We start from the raw sequence: 13,900 nt of genomic DNA, 5'->3' as shown, positions 1-13,900 counted from the left end.
TACTCCCTCCGTCCACTTTTACTTGTTCAGTTTGAATTTTACATCCTTTAAGAAATAATAATTGATATGAATACTTTACCACAATACTCATGTTAATTGATGGTTAGTCTTAGGTCTTGAAAAATAATTTGGAAAATTAGTAATTAATGCTAATGATAAAACATGAAAAAAATATTTTTGTCTTGATATGCTAAAAGTGATAAATAAAACTAAATATCTATATTTTGAGTATAATGAATGAGTATTTTGAACACAGCGAATATAAATTGTCCTTTGATTAATGTTTCTCCAAATCAAAAAAACATGACAAGTAAAATGAGACCGAGCGAATATCTACAATCAGCCAAATCAGTATGGTAATTTGTCTTTCTTAAACATAAAAAATCCCATGGGAGATATGCACATGAACCAAGATAAGTATATACCTTGTATGACTATGATCTAACGCTAGTTTTCATTTCAGGGTCAGACATCATAGGACCCATTCTGTAATTAATGAGCTGGATCTGACAGATTAGCAACACATACAATATGCCAATACCATCCTATTCCACAACAACAAGTGTTAGAAAAAAAAACAATTTATTTATTTACTTTCTTGATTGAGTTCAAGATTTGATCTTCAGATTTCCATGAAGAAAAAAAGAAGAAGGAAAAAAGAAAGATCGGTTGTTTAATTATGGTTTTCTCTAAAGATAATATGACTGGTATTATTTTGGCTTTGCTTTCAAGTGTGTTTATAGGGGCAAGTTTTATTATCAAGAAAAAAGGACTTAGAAGAGCTGCCATGGTCTCTGGTGTTAGAGCTGGTATGTGAGGTGTCTGATTTTTTTTTTTTTTTTTTTTAAATGGAAGTGTGTAAAGTTTTTATCTTTTTAATTTTCTTGGTTCTTGTTGTGTAGTATGAATCTTGTTTGATTTTTCTTGGTTTTTGTTTTGTAGGTGTTGGTGGGTATGCCTATTTAGTGGAGCCACTTTGGTGGATTGGAATGATCACAAGTAAGTTTTCTCCTTTTTGTTTCTGTTTTCTGCAGTCTAATATCCTTAATACAGCATTTAGTGCTTTTTTTCAATGTTTGGTAGAGTGCTGCTGCAAGAAAGGACTGGTAGAAGTGTATATTTGAATATAATTTGATCTGGGAAGTTGAGTTTAATTATTGGTTAGTGTGTTTCTTTTTTCAACTTTTTGGAATTTATGGTGTGTTTGGTTTGAAGGAAAATGTTTTCCTAGAAGATGTTTTCTTGGAAAATAAGTGTGTTTCTTACTTTATCTTCTGGTGTTTGGTAAGTAAGCAAAAAACAATTATTCCAAGAGCATTTGTATTTAATCTAGCAAAACTCTATAGGGGGGTGGGATGGGGTGGAGAGTGGGGCGTTGGGGGTGGCAATGGGTAGGATGGCTATTGGTGGGGGTTAGGGGCGTTGGATGGGTGTGGAGTGTAAAATAATAAGAAAGACGAGAGGACTTAAGAAGCCAGTCACTCTTAAGTTGTATTGATGTATACGTGAACTACTTATATAGCTTTACAAAGCCAAAGGATAGCTACAGGGGATAACTACTAAGAGGGTAAAGGATAATTACAAGTACAAGAGATAATTACAAAGAATACAAAGATAGTTACAAAGAACACATAAATAAATAATAAGTCATAACTAATGAAGTAGTTATATTTTAACACCCCCCGTCAAGCTGATGCCGACGTGAAACAGAGACGAAGCTTGCTGAAATGCATAGAGAAGAGCTGCTGTCCAAGCGGTTTCGTCATGATATCCGCAATTTGGTCAGCACTGGAAATGAAGCGAACTGAAAGCGTACCTCAATTGATTTGCTCCCGCACAAAGTGATAGTCTAATTCAATATGCTTGGTGCGGGCATGGAAAACGGGATTGGCACTCAAATAAATTGCACCGATGTTATCACACCACATGATAGCAGGGACGCGGGGAGGGAAGCCAAGTTCTCGAAGAAGAGAGCTCACCCACATGATTTCAGCTGTGGCATTGGCCAGTGATTTGTATTCACTCTCCATTGAGGACCTGGCAACAGTAGGTTGTTTCTTTGACGACCAAGATGTCAAATTGTTGCCAAGATACACTAGATATCCACTAGTAGAACGTCGGTCATCGGGGCAGCCAGCCTAATCACTATCTGAAAAACATTGAAGTTGCAAGGTAGAATTCTTGGAAATAAACAAATCAATGTTGGTTGTGGCACGAATATACCGAAGTAGACGCTTCACTGCTTGCCAATGAACCTCAGTTGCACAATGCATAAATTGAGCTAGTTTGTTGACACTAAATGCAATGTCTGGGCGAGTCAAGGTCATGTATTGCAGGGAACCTACAATTTGACAATATTGCTCAGAATTTGACAACGGTTCACCCATTGTCTTGCTCAAGGTCGGAGCCACTGCCATTGGTGTGATACACGGCTTAGATTCCTGCATGTTTGTCTCTTTCAATAGATCAGCCGCATATTTATTTTGTGTCAACAATAGGCCATCTGAGACCCTTTTTACCTCAATTCCAGGAAAATAATTCAAGGCACCCAAGTCGCGGACAGGAAAGATTTCCTAATTTTTGTGAGAAACCATGGCAACTTGGAGGAATCTGAACATGTAACAACTATGTCACCGACATAAATCAATACATAGATTTTTAATGTACCTTGTAGAAGAACAAACAATGACGTGTCGGCCTTGGAGGAGTGAAAACCGAGACTCTCCAAAAAATTTGACAAGCGTTGAAACCAAGCTCGGGGAGCTTGTTTCAAGCCATAGAGAGAGCGATGAAGCTGGCAGACATGGTCAGGCTTGGAAGAATCAACATACCCTTGTGGTTGTTCCATATATAATTCAGTGTCTAATTGGCCATGTAAGAATGCATTGGAGATGTCAAGTTGATGAATAGGCCAATTATGAACTGCGGCAAGTGTGAAGACTGTCCGAACAGTGGTAAATTTGACTACGGGAGAAAATGTTTTGAGATAGTCAATACCGGACTGTTGTGTGTAACCCTTAGCTACAAGGCGCACCTTGTAGTGTTCTATTGAGCCATCTGCATTTCTCTTTATGCGAAAAATCCACTTGCTGCCAATTACATTTTTGTTGCAAGGGCGCAGCACTAAACTCCGTGTTTTAGTTTGATGTAGAGCATTCAATTCCCCCTGCATAGCGTCACGCCATTCCTAAAATTTCTTAGCTTGAAAAATGTTTTTAGGTTCCTCCAATAGATAATTTGGTTTGGTTAAGTCTATATGGGCTTGGCGTTTTTGCATGGTGGGGCGGAGTTGCATGGAGTGGGTGCGAGATGGGTCAGGATTGTCTGTTAGGGGAGAATCTGAAAAATCCACAGCTAATGACAATCGAGGAGCACTGTTCGGATTAGAGATTAGAGATGAAGATGAATTTGAGATAGGAGTTCTAGTTATTTTTTGAGGAGATTGGCATAAAGGTACATGATTAGGCGAAGGAGAAATATTAAGAGATTGAAAAGGAGAACAATGAGGAGGTTGAGATGGAGAAGAAATCTTACCAGATAGTGATGCAGAGTCCAAGTGAGGTTGGAATGAACTTGAGATGTGCAGCCATGAGTTATTGGTTTCCTCGCTAGACGAATTGGCCAAATTTCCTTTGTACGGAAATTCTTGTGGATGAAATTTGACATGTCTAGCTAGATATACTCGACCTGTGGATTTATCTAAACACCTGTATGCATTGTGACTCGGACTTTCCAAGATAGACACAAGGTGATGTTCGAAACGAAAATTTATGATGATTGTAAGGCCAAAGCAACGGAAAAACCAAACACCCAAAAGGTTTGAAAGAAAGGTAGTTTGGATTTTTGTTGAATAAAATCTGATATGGGAACTCTTGCTTAATGACATTTGACGGAAGAACATTTATAAAAATGGCACTGTGTTCAATAGCAAAATTCCAATATTTAAGAGGTAAGTTTGCATGAGCTAATAACGTAAGACAAGTGTCTACCAAATGCCGGATTTTTAAGACAAGTATCTACCAAATGCCAGATTTTTCTTTCGGAAATGCCATTTTGTTCATACGTGTAAGGACACGCAATGCGGTGTATGATACCAGTTTGATCAAAGTATTTGTTCAATTTTTGGTATTCTCCTCCCCAATCAGAATGAAAAGCTTTGATTTTTTTTTGAAATTGCCTTTCAATCATCTTTTCGAAATTAAGAAAAATCGAATGAACATCACTTTTATTTTTAAGAAGATAAACGATGTAAAGCGAGTAAAATCATCCACAAATAGAGCAAAATAGCGATGACCCATAGAAGAAAGAACTGGGGCCGGACCCCAAGTATCAGAGTGAACAATTTGAAAGGGAGCCGTGCTAGTATGCTCAACAGACGCTAAGGACAAACGAGATAATTTTCCTAAATTACAACTAGCACAAGGACTAAGTTTATTTGTAGAACTAGAAAGATGCTGATTTCTAACTAATGAATGAAGCTTCTGAACATTAGGATGGCCTAGACAGAGGTGCCGGTCGTCAAAAGAGGGAACCGTGGCTGTCATAGCTGTCTTGGGCATTTGTTGAATGTTGTAAATTCCAGACTCACTTGGGCCTTGCTTCAGTATTTGGTGGGTGCGCTGGTCCTTGATAAGAAAATAAGAAGGCCAAAATTAAAAAAAACAAGAATTGTCAGAGGTAAATTTTTGAACAGAGAGTAGATTCTTAACTATTTTTGGAACGCATAAAACATTTTTCAAGTAAAGAGATTTCGTAGGAGAATGTAATGTTGCCATACCAGTGCGAGAGATTTGAAGCCCTTGACATTACCTGCATGTAGCTGATCCGGACCGGGATGTTCATTAATGGCACTTAAAACTCTGAAGGTCCGGAGTGATGTGGTAATTTTCAGCCATATCTGGGAACCACATGATAGGCTGCATATTTGGTGGAGAGGGTGCAACAGCAGAATAATTAGCCATTGGTTGAGCGGCAGAATTATTTTGCTGCGGAGATTGTCCAGAGTTACGAGGCATATACCTCTTGCGTCAAGTGACAGCGGAATGGTTGTTTAGGCCGCAAATTTGACAGGGGACATGGTTTCGATTTTTGTTGGAGTTGTTGGATGGCCATGGCTGATAATTATTTTGGGAATAGTTATTTTGAGTTGGAGTGAATTGTGGCCGGTATTGCGGAGTAGGCAGAAGTGGAGCATTACCTTTTAGAACCATATTTGCTACAGGTTCCATTGCATTTTTAAGCAAGATTTCATGAGCTACTAATTGTCCATGGAGTTCATTGAAAGTAACTGGTTCTGGACGGAGGTTGAGAGCAGCAATAAGGCCAAGAAATTCAGGTCCAATGTTGCAATAAATAATCGCATTAAACTCAGCAGAAGAAATAGATCTACCAGCGGCACTAAGTTCATCAGAAAGAGCCTTGGCCTTTTGTAGATAGTTAGAAACAGAAAGATCATATTTCTTTAACTCTTGCAATTCTATACGTAATTGCAATTGACGATTTTGTGAAACAGAACCAAAGGCGTTGGCAAGAGCCTCCCAAACTGCAAAGGAAGAGGTGAGACCTATAACATAAGGATAGATCTCTTCCGTTAAAGAAGCAAGCAGCCACGAATGAAGCATCTGATCCTTGTGAAACCATATTTCAAATTCTGGGCTGGGATCTTGACGGGTGGGATCAGTGGAAGAGGCAACAGTGGCAGAGGGATCGGAAGTAGTGCCATTGATGAAACCATGAAGGTTTTGGTAATTTAGAAGAGGAATAAATTGAGTTTTCCATGCCAAATAATTTTTTGGTGTAAGTTTAACAGCAAAAGAATGGGTAGAGGTGATGATGGGAGTGGGAGAAGTGAAAGAGGAAGAAGTGACGGGAACAACAGACATAGTGAAAAGCGTGGAAAGGAATTCTTTTAGGGCTCGGATACCATGTAAAATAATAAGAAAGACAAGAGGACTTAAGAAGCCAATCACTCTTAAGTTGTATTGATATATACGTGAACTACTTATATAGCTTTACAAAGCCAAAGGATAGCTACAGGGGATAAATACTAAGAGGGTAGAAGATAATTACAAGTACAAGAGATAATTACAAAGAATACAAAGATAATTACAAATAATACAGAAATAACTAATAAGTCATAAATAATGAAGTAGTTATATTTTAACATGGAGGAGACATTGAACTTGGAATGTCACTTATGGAATTTGTTTTCCCATTTTCCTGTGTTTTCCAAGAGAAATTGTTTTGACCAACCGAACATGGAAAAATTGGAAAACCAAAACACACCCTTTGTGGTATTTTTTGGCTTGGAATGTTTGATATAGTGCTGCTGCTAGAAAGGACTGGTAGAAGTGTGTACAACAACAACATACCCAGTGTAATCCACAGGTGGGGTCTAGGGAGGGTAGGATGTACGCAGACCTTACCTCTACCTTTATGGGGTAGAGAGACTGTTTCCAATAGACCCTCGGCTCAAAAACACTGGTAGAAGTGTTTTAATCTGGGAAGTTAAGTATAATAATTGATTAGTGTGTTTTTCTTTCAACTTTGGGGAGTTCGAGCCGTGGAAACAGCCTCTTGCAGAAATGCAAGGTAAGGCTGCGTACAATAGACCCTTGTGGTCCGGCCCTTCTCCGGACCCCGCGCATAGCGGGAGCTTAGTGCACCGGGCTGCCCTTCCTTTGGGGATTTAGTTATCTGTCAATCAACTCTCTAGCCTGTTGGTGCTACTGATTTGTTTCATGGATTTCTCCCAACAGAAGTAAGGTGTGGCCTAGGTCAAGTGTTTTCTTTCTTGGCCATTGGCTGACTAGTCTATAGAATTTTCTTGTTTCTTTGCTTTTCTTAATTTTTTTTGGCAAATGTTTGATAGAGTGCTGCTGCAAGAAAGGACTAGTCTATAGAATTTTCTTGTTTCTTTGCTTTTCTTAATTTTTTTTGGCAAATGTTTGATAGAGTGCTGCTGCAAGAAAGGACTGGTTGAAGTGTATATTTGAATACAATTTGTTGATGATTTTATCTGGGAAGTTAAGTTTAATGATCTTTTAGTGTGTTTCTTTTTTCAACTTTTTGGAATTTATGGTGTGCTTGGTTTGAAGGAAAATGTTTTCCTAGAAGATGTTTTCTTGGAAAATAAGTGAGTTTCTTACTTATTTTCTGGTGTTTGGTAAGTAGTAAGCAAAAAAATATTATTCCAAAAGCATTTATATGTAATCTAGTAAAACTCTATGAGGGTGGAATAGTGTGGAGAGTGCGGGTTGGGGATGGTGGGGGTTGGGGTTGGGATGGCCAAGGGGTGGGGGTTAGTGGCGTAGGATGGGTGTGGGGGAGACAACGGACTTGGAGTATAGCTTATGAAACTTGTGTCCCTACTTCCATTAAGGAGGTCATTTTCCAGTGTTTTCCTAGAGAAAATGTTTTCCAAAACATTTTGACCAACCAAACATGAAAAAATGGGAAAACCAAACACACCCTTAGTGGTATTTTTTGGGCTTAGAGTGTTTGATAGAGTGCTGCTGCTAGAAAGGACTATTAGAAGTGTATATTTGAATATAATTTGTTGATACTTTGATCTGGGAAGTTAAGTCTAATGATTGATTAGTGTGTTTCTTTTCTCAATTTTGGGAATTTTGTTATCTGTCAACAACTCTCTAGCCTATTGGTGTTATTGATTTGTTTCATGAATTTCTCCCAACAAAAGTAAAGGTGTGGCCTACTTCTAGTGTTTTATTTCTCGGTTGTTGGTTGACTGTCCATAGAATTTTCTTGTTTTTTTTTTTTTTTTTTTTTTTGCTTTTCTTAGTGATAGTCGGAGAGATTGCAAATTTTGTGGCATATGCGTTTGCTCCGGCGGTTCTTGTCACCCCTCTGGGTGCATTGAGTATAATTGTCAGGTGTGTAATCTTGATAATAGTTTATTTCATTGTTTTTGGTAATAGTAGAGGTGTTCTAGAGGTGTTCTTTGGGTTTCTTAACTGTTGTTGTGGCCAAAAACTCTTTGCAGTGCTGTACTGGCTCATATTATTTTGAAGGAAAAGTTGCATCCGCTTGGAATTTTGGGTTGTGTGCTGTGTATTGCTGGTTCTGTCGTGATAGTTATCCACGCACCACAGGAGCATCCTATCTCTTCTGTCAAAGAAGTATGGTACATGGCAACCCAGAAAGGTGAGATGCTTCCATCAATTGGAACAAGCTTGAGGTTTTACAAATTATTGAGGCTAATGCGTATATTCAAAGGCAATGACATATTTTAAGTGGTTAATTTATCTATGTATAATGGACACTTGAGAATACGCGCAAAAGTTTTTTCAAATTTGAACCGCAAGTGTCTAATAGGAACACTTTATCATGTGTTCAGGTGTTCGATTGGAACAAGCCGTAGTTCGAGTGTCTAAATGAAATTTACTGGCAAGTTTAAGGGGTTGTCGATGTATTAAGCCAATCCTATAGTTCCTCTGGGACCATCTACACTTTCTGACTTCATTTCCTTTTCTATTCCAGAGTTTTTGCTCTACATGGGATCGGTGATTGTCTTAGTTTTTATTCTTGTCTTCTACTTTGCTCCTCAATGTGGACACTCAAATGTCCTTGTTTTCACCGGAATCTGCTCATTGATGGGTTCTCTCTCGGTAAAACTTCAAATCGAATTTTCTTGTCTTGTGGTCTATCATTTAAATGCTTAACTTCCAAAAGTCTTATTTTTGTAAGTCAATAATCAAAATCTCTGTTATGTTTATTTTGCAGGTTATGAGTGTTAAAGCCCTTGGTACTTCACTAAAGTTAACTGTTGAGGGAAAAAACCAGCTGATCTATCCTGAAACCTGGTGTTTTATGTTTGTTGTGGCAGTTTGTGTCGTTACACAAATGAACTATCTCAATAAGGTGAGTAGCTGTGCTATTCTAAGTATATTTTTAATGACTAATGAAACACGTTTTGTGGACAAACTTACTCCTAATGAAACACGTTTTGTCTACAAACTTACTCTTCAAAGTTGAACTGTTAATTCATCCTTTGTGATTCTAAGAGTGCCCTGAGAGTTTTCCGCTCAACCTGTTTTGCCTGTTCTCTTTCTTTAAATTCCTTCTTTGCTTTCCTTTCTGACCCCCTTTTTTCATAGATCTTGTGTTTTTTCTGTTTATTCATTTATAGAAGTAAGAACTAGGAGACAGTGGAAACTATGACACTACATGGATTTAGGTACATGTTTTGGGACAATTGCCCTGTTAGTACTTCTCTTACTGATATTTAACTAATGAAAATACCAATAAAACTAATTAAGAATCTGTCATTTATATGATCCCTGCTCTGAGGGCTGGTTCATCATGTTTCAGTTCAAATTTTTTTGTATTACGTTTATCTGGTATTAAATTTAGTTTCTTGAGAATATTTTTGTTTGCTTGATTTTTACCCCCCTTAACATGCTTATTTTTCAAGTCCAAAGGAAGTTCTAAGTACGCTCCGAGTAATTTTTTTTTTTTTTTTTTTTTTAAAATAAATAAATATGAGGTCTTACTTTTTGTATCTTAGTTTCATCTTGATCATCTTGGAACCAATGAATTGCCAGCTTGTGATACTTCATTCCTTTTCAATCTAGGTGATATATGAGTTTTATGCAAATCTTTGCTGCTTCTTTGCTAATTATTCATGGCTTACTGTCAGACATTATGCCCAAGGAAAGATAGATGATATGCTCTGATCTGTACAAAGTCATACTCTGCCCAGTCAAAAGCTCTTGTTTATTGTGTAGTTATTTGTCTCCAAGCAAGCACTATTCTTTTCTCTCCAGATAGTCCAGAAAATACACAAGGGGGTGGTCCTCCAAAGTTGCTTCTGGCTCTTTGCTGTTTTCTGCCCGTGCCAGCTCTCCAATAGACTTCTAACATCTGAGCGCATTACCCAGACTACACAACAGAGTCTCAGGATAAGTTCTCAGCACAACTAGCAATTTTACAATGGATAAAGAGATGATTGACTGATTCCAGCTCCATTTCATAGAAATAACACCTGTTGCTCAAATTGAAACCTCTTCTTTGCAAATTATCTTGAGTCAAATAAGATTTTGAATGATAACCGAACCAGAACAGGCTATTTGAACGGTGCTCGTCTTCCATAGCATTCTCCATGTCAAATTTGGTCCAAAATGATCAGAACATTCCTGCAGAAGGTTATAGCCGCTTTTAACAGAGTATTTCATATCATTGCTTGCTGTCCATAACATAGCATCCTATTTATCTTCCTCTACTACTGTTGTATCCAAAAGCTGTAGCGCTCGCCCAACCTCTTCCGCTTCCAATCATTAAAACCTCTCCTAAAATGTAATTGCCACCCACTGGAGGGGTAGAACTCAGAGACACTACCTACTTTGTTAACAGAGCAGTTGCAAAGAGTTGGAAATCTGTATTAAAGCTTTCCTCTCCCAGCCAGATCTGCCTCCCAAAGATAGATATTGCTTTCTCCATGGAGATAACTTACTGGAACATCTGTCCAGCATCCCTTCGAGATTCTTGGTTCATTTCTTTTCGCACCCAAAGGAAGCCCTAAATAAGTTGTAGGTAGATGTTCCACCTTGCAGCCGAAAATCTGAGCCAGATCCTCTATGCAATGGTCCGCATTTATGCTAAACAGGCTACTCCTAGCCAGATTCACTTTCAGACCTGTGACTGCCTCAAAGACTAATAGAATTCCTCTGATATACACAAATTGTTCTCTATTTGCCTCACAGTTTAACAAGGTGTCATCTGCATATGGAATATGGGAAATGTGACAGTCTCCACCAGATACCACCATTGTCAACTTAGGACTTCCCTCAAACAATGTCAAAGTTATTTCACATAACTGAATATTCTTATGAAAGGTGCAATTGATGAGTTGATTTTTATCAAAATGAAATCATTTATCATGATAGTAACTTTATATGTCTAGGTTGATAATCTTAATCTATGTTACTCGGACTCTCCTAAAATGTCGCCGGGTGCATGTCGGATCCTTCAGAAGTAGTGTATTTTTGGAGGATCCGACACGGGTGCGGCAACACTTTCGAAGAGTCCGAGTAACTTAGATCTTAATTGTGTCCTTATAGTTGATATTCTAGCATAACAGCATACTGAATGATATCGACAAAGTACATTAACAATGAAGAAGCCACAGAAGAATTTCACAAAGGTTGACGAATCGATGTCATATATCTCTTGAGAAATCAGCTTCAATATAAAGACTATAAAATCCAATTTTTGTTCTGCATGTATTGCAGCAGTTTAAAACTTTAAGATGAGTTACTTAATTGCTTGGGGCAAGGGGGTTGGGGGGAGTAGTGGGAAGGGGGACTAGCCCATGTTTGTGGAAGTACAAAGAATCTTTCATTTCTTAATAGCTTTAGCTTTAAAAGGCGTTTCTTAATAGATTTAGCTTTAAAGTGTATCTGGAATGTTAACTTCAGAATCATACTGCTTATGGAATATTTTAGATTTCCTATATGTCAAGGATTGTGGATTATATTGGTAGTTTAATAACATTTTGCAAGTTTAGCAGGTCAGATTAGATATTTTTCTTTTTCCATTCAACAGACTGAAGAGTTCTATATTAGCTTCTAGATGCTATTGATTTCACGGACGCTTTTCTTGTTGCACAAAGCATGTAATAGGTTTTCTTTCTTTGTCAATCTTGGGAAGCTGCTTCATCTTTCAGACACACTGTAGTTACTAGATCATGGATTTCTTCAGTGTCCTACTTTATAGTGTATAATTGCAGCTCGATCTTGTTAAGTTCCAAGAATGTTTTTGCGCTTTTTGGGGTACTTTATGCAGCCTTTTCTTGAAAATGCAGTAGTTATTCTTGAATTTCTTTCCTTTAGGGTATCAATCTTAAATGGTGTGATAACATCTTCCTCTTATTAATCCTGATTCCTGGTTTCTTATAGAGCAGAATGTTTTGCCTCAACTTTCTCAAGCAATATTTATCTGATATCTTGAAAAAACTGATCAATCATATCTCTGCTGCAACACCTTTTTTTTTTTTTTTTGCTTTCCGTGTTTCAGGCCCTTGATACCTTCAACACTGCCGTTGTCTCTCCTATATACTATGTTATGTTCACAACACTAACAATCGTTGCCAGTGTCATCATGTTTAAGGTATAACAGCTACCTTTTTTCATTTTGTTGCTTCGCTTTCAGCTTGTTTCTAGAGAATGATGAACACAAGTTAATTCGCTTCTTAGGAATTTATTCCAAAGTTTACGCCTTAGAATGCCATGAACATCCACACCCTATTGCATGACTTGGAAATACCACCAACTACTACAACAAGTGAATGACTATGCCTCAATTCCAATCAAGTAGGGGTCTGCTATATGAATCCTCGCTAACCATGTTGCTCCATTTAAGCTTAACTCAGATCAATATTATACATGACTTGGATGTCAAACAGTTTAGAGCACCTTAGCTGCTCCCTCTTCTCCTTACTATATTATCATTACTATTCTTTCGTAATCTTAATTCTTCAATTTTTACTACTATTTTTGTTTCTTTTACTTTGGCTATCTTTACTATATCTGTTGTTATTACTTTTCTTTCCTTAGTTATTTTCATCACATCTTTTTACTCTTGTATTTCTCAAACCTGTTTTGAAAATCACTTTTCTTGAGCCGAGGGTCTTTCGGGAACAGCCTCTCTACCCCGCAAAGGTAGGGGAAAGGTCTGCATATACCTCACCCTTCCCACACCCCATTTGTGGGATCACACTTGGTATGTTTTTGTTGTTGTACTTGGATGTCAAAGACATTTTCACACATTAATGGAACAGGAAAACCATGATTATTTGTCCAAAACTTTGAAGTCATGTTTATCGATCAACTTGTACTACATTATGTAGGATTGGGATGGACAGAATGTTTGGAGCATTATATCAGGAATATGCGGTTTCATTGTTGTGCTCTCTGGAACCATCTTGTTGCATGTTACCAAAGATGTGGAAAGAAGTTCATCTTTCAGAGGTGCACTTTTCTTCATCGTAATGTGTTTTTATGAAAAACTGATGTTCTTTTCTCTAGCTATAAATTAATACCAAAAATGCAGGTAATTACACACCTTCATCCCCTACGTTATCAACACGACTATGTAATTCAAACGGGGAATCACATAAGCATGAAGAGGAAGACGAATCATGTTCTGAGGAAGCTGATTCTAGAAGACAGGTTTATTATGGGCCGTGAGGAACCATGAATCATTGTTAGAAGGTGAACTATGCAACCGATAATCCATTTGAAACCTCCAAAGCTGCAACGCCTCAGTTTCGTTTTCTATCGCATCTGATTTTAGCAGCAAGCTAAGGATCCCACAGGATCTTGAAGAAAGAATTAGTGGAAATCATCCAAAGTTGTCGCGGGCTGAAACTATACTGTTTGTGTATAGTTATAGGAGTTCCAAATATTGGTTTGTTGTACATCTTTGCGCATCAGATGGGAGTCAGGGAGATTGAAAAAGATTGATAGTAGCAGAGTTGAATGATGAGAGCTTGAATAGGAGTTCTCTGTGATTTCTGGTAGCTTTGCCGTGATTAGGAGTGATATCATCCATTTTGGTTTTCTGGAAGTGTTTTGTTTGTATAGCATTTTTTGAAGTGTTGGTTAGTCTTTGTTAATGTTTCATTCTTTAGTGAACTTGAGATCAGAGGATGTTTGAAGGCAACAATAACACTATACTCTTTTTTTTTTCCTCAAGTGGGTTTTCACTTTCCATGTGATTTGAAATACATTGATAGTATAAAGTTTCTTTAGGCAGTCGCTTTGTTGAGGTCCTTTTAGCTCCTTGACTAATAGATTTCCATCTTTTAGTTCCATTAAGTAAACCTTAGACATTCATTTATTTACTTGATGCCTGTTTAAATTCAAAATCCGTAGTCTAATTT

The 13,900-nt window shown here is 37.6% G+C and overlaps 1 protein-coding gene across 5 annotated transcripts; it reads left to right on the top strand.

The window, feature by feature from the left end:
* The first annotated feature begins 264 nt into the window (after positions 1 to 264).
* LOC132643631 (probable magnesium transporter NIPA6) lies at positions 265 to 13,772 on the top strand. Of its 5 annotated transcripts, XM_060360107.1 has the most exons (10): positions 265 to 356; positions 464 to 809; positions 943 to 999; positions 7,802 to 7,892; positions 8,003 to 8,163; positions 8,500 to 8,627; positions 8,743 to 8,880; positions 12,034 to 12,126; positions 12,866 to 12,986; positions 13,069 to 13,772. In XM_060360107.1, exons 2-10 carry the CDS (start codon positions 680 to 682, stop codon positions 13,203 to 13,205), a joined length of 1,056 nt encoding a protein of 351 aa, XP_060216090.1. In that variant the 5' UTR covers positions 265 to 356; positions 464 to 679; the 3' UTR covers positions 13,206 to 13,772. The 5 variants fall into 5 exon arrangements, 3 of the variants coding, with proteins under 3 accessions (XP_060216090.1, XP_060216091.1, XP_060216089.1); XM_060360106.1 differs by lacking the exon at positions 265 to 356 and having other exon boundaries at positions 389 to 809; XR_009583687.1 differs by lacking the exons at positions 265 to 356; positions 12,866 to 12,986; positions 13,069 to 13,772 and adding an exon at positions 9,594 to 10,163 and having other exon boundaries at positions 382 to 809.
* Positions 13,773 to 13,900: the final 128 nt, after the last annotated feature.

The sequence above is a fragment of the Lycium barbarum genome, chromosome 6, assembly GCF_019175385.1.
Source record: "Lycium barbarum isolate Lr01 chromosome 6, ASM1917538v2, whole genome shotgun sequence".
Classification (NCBI taxonomy): Eukaryota; Viridiplantae; Streptophyta; class Magnoliopsida; order Solanales; family Solanaceae; genus Lycium; species Lycium barbarum.
Note: the sequence above shows the minus strand (reverse complement) of the source record. Positions and strands in the feature narration are given on the sequence as shown.